Here is a 12,053-nt window from a genome sequence, read left to right on the forward strand (position 1 = left end):
ATCGAATAAATTGCCAACAGTAGATGATTGGCTAGTAAAGATGTTGGAGATTGCGGAAATGGCAAAATTAACAGAACTGCTGACGGACAAAACGACAGCAAATTTTGTGAAGATCTGGAAACCTTTCATGGACTTTCTGTATATGAAAGAGAAGTCAGAACTAATGATCTGTGGATTTGAAAATTAGAGTTAGAAGGTTGGCAACAAATGATAAGATAAAGTAAGCAGGAAAATGCAGATATTTATTCTCAGTAATGTCGAAGTTATGTTTAGTTAAGATATGGGTATTACGGAAGAGTTATTAAGTAACAAGAAAAAAAATCTGTAAAATGTTTAAAAGGTATGTCTCCCTCTATGTTCTTGTTTATTTGTTTATTTTTATGTTTTTGTCTCTTTATGTGAACCTTTGCTTGTCGTTTGCTGTAATAAAATAATTTTTTTTAAAAAGACAATGTGCACATTTTGCAGACATGTCACAAATGGCCAAATTAAGCACAGATTTCTGTTGGACTGTTCAACTGTTATTATATTGTTGCTGGAGAGTGCCCTCAAGTCAGAGTTCACTTATGGTGACCCCTGGTGGGGTTTTCATGGCAAGAGACTAACAGAGGTGGCTTGCCATTGCATGCCTCTGCAACCCTGGTCTTCATTGGAGGTTACCCATTCAATTGCTAACCAAGGCCGACCCTGATTAGGTTTTGAGATCTGATGAGATGAGGTTAACTTGAGCTATCCAGTTCAGGGTGTTATTACATTGCCTGTTCAATAACATTGCCCTTGAATCTCCAACAAAAATGTTTCGTTGTAGTCTTCGAAAAGACAATTCTAGATTTTTCAAAGTTAACAGACACTACATTAGATTCACAACAAGCCACAAATGCAGACAAGAGGAGCTACAGCAACATCAGCATAACGCAATAATGGAATGTGACGGGAGCCAAGTTTAGGAAAGTGACCATCCACCGTTCTGGGTTGATCATTAGCCCATCTGGCTCTGGGGCCTCCCCAATCTTTAGTTGGATGATTAAACATTTAATTTCACTGGACACAGGAGGCTGTTCGAGATGTTCATAAGGAACAGAATCTTCTTGTACTAAATTATCCACTGATACAACATAAAATACATTTACATAGATGGTAAAGATAACAGAACGGTCAGTGTTGGGGGGTGGCGGCTTTGAGTTTAAAAAAGGGATCCTGTATGCTAGATAAAAGACGCATTTTGCTTTACCAAAAACATAATTTATTTGTAAATACAAATGCATAATAGTTGCAGAGTATTGATGATCATGTGAGATTCATAAGAGGTTCAGCAAGCTTGGTGGTTTCCTATTACATATAGAATCCTAAACGTTCATTCACAGAGTCAGTCACAAAGAAATAATTGATTGAATGAATGGCTTTGATGTCTCATTACACTCTCACATAACTATTAATCTTACAAAGGTAAAAGAGAGAATTTCAGGTGGGTTGTCCTGTTGACCGGTATTAGAACAAAAAATATTAAGCACCTTTAAAAGACAACATTTTCCAGAGTATAAGCATCTATGAATCAAAACTCCCTTTGTCAGATGCAAATCAGAATGAAGACCCATCAGCCATCACATCCTATTCAGGAGGCGGGAGGGATGTTGCCAAGAAGGGCCAGCCAGGGTAACAATTCAGAATTACAATGCAAAATGATCATCTTGACCAGAGGTGGAGAGATGTGCTTAGAGACTGGAGAATACAGGAAAACAAAAGTACAGGTGGTTTGTATCTGAAATACATCACCCCTCCCCTCCCAGGACTGGAAACAGGTAAAATATTACAAAATGCAAAACAGAAAAACACAAAGCAAGGTATTCAGTAATCCATTCACAGGACAATGCTTTGCCTTCAGGAATTTCCAATGATCTCGTTGGGTATTTATACATCTTCTGTAGACTTTTCTCACTTGCTATCAGGTAAGTTCAACTGACTGGAATCCATCAGGCACCTATTATTCACCTTCAGATGGTGGATCCATACCCGCTCTTTCCATCTGATGGCTGGGCTTTTTTTCAGGGGGAACGCTGGGGAACGGAGTTCCGGTACCTCTTGAAAATACTCGGCAATAGTGCTTGCAAATAATATGATTTTAAGAATCTCATGTGTTTCTTCCTCATTTCCCTCTTGAGAGATCCGCCACCTCTTTTCCCAGAAAAAAAACGCTGTCTGAGGAGAATAATTTCTGAGACAGGGTAGATTAATTGGTCTGGTTGGTCTGATTACCACAAGATGAGCTACATTTTCACCTGTCTCCTCTTGGTTAAAAAGAGGAACAAAAGCTTCCAGCTAACATCTGCTGTAACAATACAAATCTTTACATTTGGATGTATACACTTTAAACCTTCACAGCCATAGGAAGAAACACAACAAATAGCGAAGTCAACCGCAGCCCAAAGATGGGCTTTCTTTGTGATGGCCCACTCTCCTGGCTTTCAAAGGATGCAAAATGCAAAAAGACTTTTTACTCAGATAGGAGGGCTGTAGTGTAGGGAGGAGGATCTCAGATACTTTCCTAATGAGTTATGCACCATAGACCTCACCTGCTAATGTTATGTCTTTATGAAGTTGCAACTATGTACCCTACGGCATTGTTTATGGAAATGTTCCTGATATTGACTGTACTAATCTCATACTGTGTAATCCGCCTTGAGTCTCAGTGAGAAAGGCAGACTATAAATGAAATAAATAAATAAAATAAATAAAAATAAAACTGACAAAAATTATGAATCAGATGACAGAAAAATGAAAAAACAGGAAGGGTTATTCAGCGCTCCTTTGGACTAAAAGTGTAGAACCGCATAAGGCTGATCCGAACAAAATTGTTACAGAAGAAAATTTATTAAAATTACTGATAATTTTTAGTAAATTTATTAGCTATTTATTTCTATAAAAATTTCCAGGAAAGGGTTACTGTAGACCTAAAAATACAGAAGATGATAAATTATATTACTTACTGGTCATCAAGGGGGGGAATAGAAATATAATCCACAATATAACAACTTTTCAGATAGTCAGAATGAAAGTTCTACTCACTGGAAAACTGTAGCACTCGTCATTTTATAAAAGGTAACATGAGGCATTAATCAATCTCCCCACCTTGGTGAATAATCCATTAACATGAGAGGCTTAAACAGAATACAGAGAAAAATACATATGTTTTGCTCACCCAGAGTCCTCCATGCATATATTTGATGCTAACAATAAGAACGGAGGGGAATGAAGGAGGAGGAGGAAATTAGGCAGAAAGATGTTCCTGGTGAGGGCAGTTACCATAAATCACATCACGGTCATAAGCATGAAAGGTCAGCCCCTCTAACTGGTTTTCCACACAAGAACTTGGATGAGATGGCTATACTCCTGTGTGAACCTTGTGGTGTAAGTTTAGGCTGTGGCTCTCACTAAACATCTTTCCACATTCTAAGCATTTATATAGCTTCTCCCCTGCGTGAACCTTTTGATGTCTAATGAGTGAGCCATTCAGAAAGAAGCTAATCCCACACTCCAAGCATTTATACGGCTTCTCCCACGTGTGAGCCTTTTGATGATCAATTAGAGCACTATTAAGAGAGAAGCTGTTCCCACACTCCAAGCATTTATATGGTTTCTCCTCTGTGTGAATCCTGTGATGTTTAGTTAGGGTGCCATTCTCAGAGAAACTTTTCCCACACTCCAAGCATTTATATGGTTTCTCCCCTGTGTGAACCGTTTGGTGTTTAATTAGAGTACTATTATGAGAGAAGCTGTGCCCACACACCAAGCATTTATATGGCTTCTCCCCTGTGTGAACCCTTTGATGGCTAGTTAGTTGGCTCCTCCGAGAGAAGCTCTCCCCACAATCCATGCATTTATACAGCTTTCCCCCCCTGTGAACCTTTTGATGATTTGTTAATTTGACTTTCTGAGCAAAGCTCTTCCCACACTCCAAGCATTTATATTGTTTCTCCCCTGTGTGAAACCGTTGATGGATAGTTAGCTCACTTCTACAGGAAAAGCTCTTCCCACAATCCATGCATTTATATGGCTTCTCCGTCCTGTGAACGTTTTGATGATTTTTTAAATGCGTTTTCTGAGCAAAACTCTTCCCACACTCCAAGCATTTATATGGTTTCTCCCCTGTGTGAATCCTGTGATGTCTAGTTAGACTAACATTGAGAAAGAAACTCTTCCCGCACTCCAAGCATTTATATGGTTTCTCTCCTGTGTGAAACCTTTGATGGATATTTAGCCTGCTTCTGCAAGAGAAGTTCTTCTCACAATCCACGCATTTATATGGCTTCTCCCTCCTGTGAACCTTTTGATGATTTGTTAAATGGGTTTTCTGAGCAAAGCTCTTCCCACACTCCAAGCATTTATATGGTTTCTCTGTGTGAACCGTTTGATGTTTAATTAGAGTACTATTATGAGAGAAGCTGTGCCCACACACCAAGCATTTATATGGCTTCTCTCCTGTGTGAACCCTTTGATGGCTAGTTAGTTGGCTCCTCCGAGAGAAGCTCTTCCCACAATCCATACATTTATATGGCTTTTCCCCCCTGTGAACTTTTTGATGATTTGTTAATTTGCCTTTCTGAGCAAAGCTCTTCCCACACTCCAAGCATTTATATGGTTTCTCCCCTGTGTGAACCCTTTTATGGCTAATTAGGTGACTACTATGAGAGAAGCTTTTCCCACAATCCATGCATTTATATGGTTTCTCCCCTGTGTGAACCCTTTGATGATTAATTATGTCACTAGTACGAGCGAAGCTCTTCCCACAATCCATGCATTTATACGGCTTCTCCCCTGTGTGAACCTTTTGATGACTTGTTAGTTGGCCTTTCGTAGCAAAGCTCTTCCCACAATCCACACATTTAAATGGCTTCTCTCCTGTGTGAATCCTGTGATGTTTAGTTAGGCTGCTATTCTGACGGAAACTCTTCCCACACTCCAAGCATTTATATGTTTTCCAGCATGTTGTAATGTTGTGATATTTTTTAATTCTGAGTTTGCAGATCAACCCTTTCAAAGTCACTGCAACTGGAAGCCTTCTCTTCCTGCTTTTATCTTGGGCTGGGACCTCAGGCATATTCTCACCCTGATGGGCAACCAAATTCTTCCTCTGCTTCTGTTTTGCTTTCGTTTTGCTTCTCTGCTCCCTCTTGGGTACCACCTGAACCCCAGATTTCGCTTTTACCTGCAGATCTTCATCTCTTTCTGGTTCCTTCTCAATCGCCACATCCAACACATCTGCAGATGAAAAAGAGAGACAGAAATCAAATCAAAAAGGAAAGGAAAAAATGCCTGTTAGCAGGTACAGTCAGTACAGAATGGTAATTTTTGCAGCAAGAGCCAGGCATCCTGGAAAAATCTCAGCAACCTTTAACCATGTGCCAGGATATCTTGGTAAAGGTTGAAGAGGTCACCGAAACATGAGGAAAGGGAATTCCTGGCTTTTGTTGCGGAACACTTAATGTGTTCTCTAGTGTTAATTTAGGAAGCACATGGAGACAGAACAGGAAATGAAATCTTTTTTTAAAAAACCCTTGAATTATATTGAAAAAGTTTTAAATGGGTAATTGTGTTGGTCTGCAGAAGAAAAACAGGATTTGAATCGAGTGGCAGGATTTGAATCTAGCCAAACAGAAAAGCGGGCGGGTTCCACCCAAAGTCAAACCAGAACGCTAAAGACTTGGAACCCAAGGGTCACACTACAAGGTGTGCAAATAAATTTCTATGTATTCAGTGCGATTTGACAATTATGTACAATACAATAAATATGTGACACAATTATACAATAATTCCGTCCATTTGTTCATCCAGGTACATGGTAGATACACAGTCCTTCCATAAACGGGTCGATGAAGAAAGTATTTTCTCAAAGCCCAATGGCTATTGTGGCAAAGAACAGAAGGTCAATCCTTATTGTTTCCTCCTGATAGCGTATTTGTTCCACGTTCAATGGCTCTAAAGGCTAAAATGCCTTTAAATAGACCAGGAGATTGGCTGGGAACTTGGCAACGAGCTCGCCAGCTTCTTACTATGCTCGTTTCGGCACGTCTTCTTCACAGCCAATATTTAATTCAGCCAAAACACCCACTGCAATAATACAAATATCAAAAGCCACAATGAAACATACTCCACACTAACATAATACTTTGTAATTCACATGAAGGCTTGTACTCACATTTTCTCATCCATATTTGGAATACACTTGTGACTATGTTTCCTGCTAATTTCAGGTCGTGGTATTAAACACACGGGTCCTCACTGTTTGCACACATGTTCCTTAAGTACTTCCCAAAGTGAAGTCGATTGGCACACCACCCAGGAACCAGCAAAGCAGTGTCAATATGTTTCATCTGAGCATAGTTAAGTCTCTTATCCTTCTCAGAGCACAATACTCCCATACACTCTAAGTAATATTCTTACATGTTTTAAAGGTCCACTGTGTTCCTCTCGCTATGTTTCATAGATAAGACAAAAGCCTGATCACAGCTTATTTGCGTAGTTGGCTGTGACTGGTTCTGGAATGTGTAACTGTTGCTACAATTGTTGCTATAGAGGGCTTCTTAATAAAACTCTCGCCTCCATGTTGGGGGGTCAGACTCTGCATCCAGATCTTGTCTCGTGTCGTTACTACAACCCTCTCAGCCAGACCTACCTCACAGGGTTGTTCTGAGGATAAAATAGAAGAGAAATATGTAGCTTTGGGTCACCTCTGGGGAGAAAGATGGGGCATAAATGAAGTAGATCCTTCTGCTATTTGCAGTGAAAGTGTCAGTTCCCTATCGCTGGCGGGCATAACTCAGTAGAAAAGATATCACCCCTGTAAGCTACGGAGTTGGCGTTTGGAGTAAGCAGGTCAGACCTGTAGGAAATGAGTAAATGGCTGCTAGCCACGGTGACTGAAGGGAACCTCCATATTCAAAGGCTCTAAACTCCTGAATTCCACTACCAGGAGGCAGCATCTCAAGAAGGCCTCGGCCTCTGTGCCCGGTTTGTTAATCTTCCAGGGCACTTGGTTGGCCACCGTGTGGAACAGGATGCTGGACTGGACGGACTGCTGGACTGATTCTGCAGGGCTCTTCATACATTCTTTAAAAAAGAGAAATTGCAGGGTGTGGGAGTTGATTGTTCAGAGATTTCAATGCAATATGTGGAATCCCCATTGTGTTTTTCCAAGAAAATAAAGGTAGGAGTGTTCCTCTTAGGGGCAGGTGGGGTGGGAGGAAGAAGGCCAAAGGTCACATTGTTCTTCCAAATTAACGGAGAAGTTTTCTCTGAAATGCAGAACAGGGAGTAGAGAACGGAGTCCAGCTGCCCACACATCCATCTTGGGACCCTTAAATACTCAGAGAGTAAACGATACCCGAGGATAAAGAGGATATAGGCCTGGCCCACGCCTGGCTTAGTTCCCATTGCTCTCAGCTGGACACGGAACAGAAGAAATGTTACAAAGAGAAGCACTTCTGCCTCAAAAATCCTCATTCATCACTTCGAATCTGGTGGAAGCGTTTCTTGCCTGGCTTCTCCTACCCCACATTGCACCTTCCTTCCTCACCAAAGTTGTGTGGAAACAAAGTTCACAGGTGACTCACATTTTCCACTCTGCTATGATTTTGCCTGGAACGGTCCAATAAGTCCCCAAATTCCACTCCATGGTTGCAGGGCCTCAGTCAAGTGCCTTTCCCAGCCGTGGAGCCAAAGACCCTCCTCTCTAAACCCCTTTCCAAGAGGCATGGATTGAACCAGTGACTTTCAACAAGTAAAGCAGGAGCTCTGCCACAGAGCAAGGACCCCTCCTCTGCTCATGTAATTGCCTATACCAGTTCCTTTCTCCTCCCATCGGCCTCAGTCATGCAACCAAAGGACTTAGAGAGAGCCACACCATGTAAAAAAAGAAAGACCCAAGAATGAAGCAGGAGCTTCAGGGATTTGCTAGCATGAACCTAAGTGGATATCTCCCACCTCTCCTGGTCACAGCCCTCTTCACCCACAGATTTCTCTTTCATTTTCAAAAGCTGTAGGCTCCCCAGATATGAGAGTTCCATTCTTTCCTCTGTGGCAAATGAACAGCTGTCCTGAAATCAGAGGGCCACAGGAAGATGCCACCCCATATTCTGTGTTCAGGAGAAAAGGGGAAAGAGTCTTACCCAGAGAAGCCACAGTCTCGTAATTGTCCTGCATCACTTCCCAGTAGAGTTGTCTTTGGCCTGGATTGAGCAGATCCCACTCCTCCTCCGTGAAGAACACGGCCACCTCCTCAAAGGACACTGCGGAGGTCTGAAAGAGGAAAATATCGCCCACTTGATCATCTATTCTTGTTGCTGAGCATTCAAGAAAGAAAGAAAGAATCCCTTCAGCCAGCCGTTTGAGTAAATGAGTGCAATACAGCAAACCGATGGCAAGAAAAATGGCTTCCTGACCCAACATCCGACAGGGAGAATATACTCAAAGTCTCCAAGAAAGCTAGAACATTGTACAGAACAGGGCTTCTGTTGGTCAAGTCTAGTTAAACAAACCTAGAAATAGTGTTTCCACTGGACGGTTCCTCTTTAAATATTTCTGCCTGAAGAAGAGCTCTGTGTTACTGTAAAGCTTGCATCCAGCTCTGTCAAGGTAAACTGGCCGAATTAACAGCAGGATTTCAGTCCAGCGGCACCTGAGAGACCCACAAGTTCTCCAGGGTGGAAGCTCTCCAGAGTCAGAGCTCCCAAGTTCTTCCCCAGCCACAAGGCAGCTGCCATTTATTGGCTAGGGTCACCCCCGTCTCCCCTATTGAGAAAGTCCATTTAGGAGACGGTTCTTCGTGGCTCTGCGGGGTTACACAGAGATCTCTCGGCACTCCCTCGGGCCGCCCTGCCTCCTCCATCCCATTCACACGCTTTTTCTGCCCCCGCCCCTGTCCTTGCCCGGCATTTGCTTATGAGACCCCAGACTCACCTCGCCCGCAGACGGGCCAAAGCCGAAGTCTCCCTCCATCCGAGGAAGCCGCGGGAGAGGAGAAGCCCCGTTAAGCTCCATGTCTCCCCTCCTGCCTCCTCTCGAGGAAGAAACGCAGGCCCGGCCTCGAAGCTTCTCGCACGGCCTCCTGGGAAGTGTAGTTCTACGAAACACGCATGACCTAAGCTGGAAAACAGAATCAAAGGCTTTCATGGCTCTTCGGTCCTTGTGGGGGGCAGCTTCCTATAAGGTCCTACTTCTGGAGAGACAGAAGAAGACATTTTCCCTGCCCAAATTGTCATGAGACTACTGTTGCGTGCTCTTCCTGCGAACTACACTTCCCAGAAGCGCTATCGATCCCCCAGGCGTCCCGCCCAGATTCTCCAACACCGGAGAGAGGGGGCGGGGGAGCTCAGCCTGGGGGATCTTTTTTCTCTCTCCCTCTTTTAAGGGGGCTCCGAAGGGATTCAAGGAGGACCTTCATTTTCTCTGGGCAGAGGGAGAGTTTGGCTCTTGCGTATCTGCGGGAAAGGCGAGGTTAGGATCCCCCAAGGAGATCTTGGACAAGAACAGGCCGATGGATGAGAGAAGGGGAAATATACCTGAAAAGAGCCTATTAATACAAAAGCGAAGGAAGGAGCCTGGCTGGAGACAGAGGCTTCCAGTTTGCTTCTCCTTTACGTATCTTTTTAATGAGTTTCGTGCAACCCCCTTGAGTTTATTCCTATTATTTACAAGTGAACATTTTGGACTTGCTGTTCCTTTTGTGCTCCTGAACACCATTTAGATAAGCAAATATAGAAGCTGCCATTCGTCATCTACCTGAAGAGGAAGCTGAGGATATAAGAGGAGAGACGGACAGGATTCTACAAAAGGCAGAGCTTCCCACCAGCAATATAACACGCAAGGAGAGGAACGCCATCAATACCCTCAATGCGGATCCAGACGTCATTATTCTACCAGCTGACAATGCCACAGTGATCATGAAAACAGAAGAATACAAAAGGAAGATTAAGGAAATCCTGGACCCTTCCACCTACAAAAAACTAAACCGAGATCCCACTTGCAAAATCACCAGGCTAACAAATGTGCTGATCAAAAATTCCTCACTTCATCCCGACACGCACAGAAAACTATGCAAGAGGGAAGCACAGCCACCACGACTATATGGACTCCCTAAAATTCATAAGGATTCAGTCCCACTCCGACCCATCATGAGTGCCATTGGTTCACTGACATATGAATTAGCTAAACATCTGGCCAATCTTCTACAGGACCACATCGGAAAAACCACGTCTTACATTAAAGATTCAGCACATTTCATCAACAAAATCAGTTCTCTGAAACTCAATCCGCAGGACATACTCGTCAGTTTTGATGTTGTATCCCTGTTTACTGAAGTTCCGGTAAGAGACACAATTGCACTTATTAATCAGATTTATCCAGAGGATGTAACAGCCTTATTCCACCATTGTCTGACAACCAGTTACTTCCAATGGGATAACGAATTCTGTGAACAGATGGATGGGGTGGCCATGGGAAGCCCTCTCAGCCCAGTTATAGCAAACTTCTACATGGAACATTTTGAAAAAACAGCTCTAGAATCAGCACCCCACAAACTTACAGTCTGGTTCCGGTTCGTGGATGATATCTTTATCATTTGGAGCCACGGTGAGGAAGAATTGATGGAGTTTTTAAACCACCTCAACAATATCCACCTGAACATACAATTCACCATGGAGAAAGCAATAGGGGGGAAACTTCTATTTCTAGATACCTTGGTCATCCGCAAAGCAAACTTTCAGGTAGGTCACAAGGTCTACAGGAAACCAACTCACACGGATCGGTACTTACACAAAAACTCCAATCACCACCCTCGACAGAAAAGAGGCATAATAAAAACATTAGTAGACCATGCAAGACGGATATGTGAACTGCACTTTCTCAACGAAACTACGCACTTCAAGCAAATGGCTACTCCAGAAATGAAATCAGAAGAGCAGTTAAACCAAGGATAAATCAAATAACAAAGGAAAAACAGTCTCCCACAGGAAAAGTGTTTTTGCCATATATCAAAGGAATCACTGATGATGGGAAAGCTTATGAAAAAGCATAACCTTCAATCAGTATTCAGACCCACCAGAAAAATACAACAGATGCTACGATCAGCAAAAGACAGTAGAGACCCCCTCACATCTGCAGGAGTGTACTGCATAACCTGCAGCTGTGGACAAGTTTACATCGGGACCACACAGCGTAGCATCCAGACCAGAATAAAAAAACATGAAAGACACTGCAGACTTGGCCATCCGGAAAAATCAGCAGTGGCTGAACATAGGCTAACTCAAACAGGACACAGTATCCTATTCCAGGACACTAAAATACTGGACAACACTTCTAATTACTTTGTCAGATTGCACAGGGAAGCCATTGAAATTCATAAGCACAATTTCAACAGGAAATAAGAGACTTTAAGAATGAATAGAGCGTGGTTTCCAGTCCTGAAAAACACCAGACTAACAAAATACTCTATACCCGACAATAGCCCTGCAGAGAAGATTAGCATATCAAGCACCAATCCATATGCAAAAGAACATCCTCAGGATAAAGTGAAGCCTCCCTCCATTAGCATTCCACACCCTGGGAAACTCTTACAGGATGACTCAGCCCAACCCCACCCCTCCTGAGTAGATATAAATGACCTGCCAACATCTTTTCCACACTGTGAGACTAAGAGATCTCTGTCTTTTGGTGCTACACCTCTGAAGATGCCAGTCACAGCTGCTGGCAAAAGGTCAGGAACTACAATACCAAGACCATGGCTATACAGCCCGGAAAATCCACAACCACCACCATTTAGATAGTTTCAGATGGGTAGCCATGGTGGTCTGTAGCAGAGGAGCAAGATTCCAGTCCAGCAGCTCCTTAGGGACCCACTTGATTCCCAGGGTGTGAGACTTTGAGAGTCAAGGGTGTGTGAGAAAGTGAGCTTTGACTTTGAAAAGTCATGCCGTGGAAATCTAGTGGGTCTCTAAGGTGCTGTGGGATCCGAATCTTCACATTGTCAACTACCTATTTAACGGGAGATGTTGGAGGTTTGA

General features: G+C 43.0%; 1 protein-coding gene across 1 annotated transcript in view; it reads right to left on the reverse strand.

The window, feature by feature from the left end:
• Positions 1-1,258: 1,258 nt before the first annotated feature.
• The window catches only part of LOC129328760 (zinc finger protein 420-like), a 29,542-nt gene continuing 18,747 nt past the window's right edge, over positions 1,259-12,053 (reverse strand). Inside the window, exon 4 of the mRNA XM_054978039.1 lies at positions 1,259-4,822. Coding sequence (XP_054834014.1) covers positions 3,380-4,822 — 1,443 coding nt within the window. The 3' untranslated portion in view covers positions 1,259-3,379. The remainder of the gene's footprint in view (positions 4,823-12,053) is intronic.

Source organism: Eublepharis macularius, chromosome 4 (genome assembly GCF_028583425.1).
Source record: "Eublepharis macularius isolate TG4126 chromosome 4, MPM_Emac_v1.0, whole genome shotgun sequence".
Lineage (NCBI taxonomy): Eukaryota > Metazoa > Chordata > Lepidosauria > Squamata > Eublepharidae > Eublepharis > Eublepharis macularius.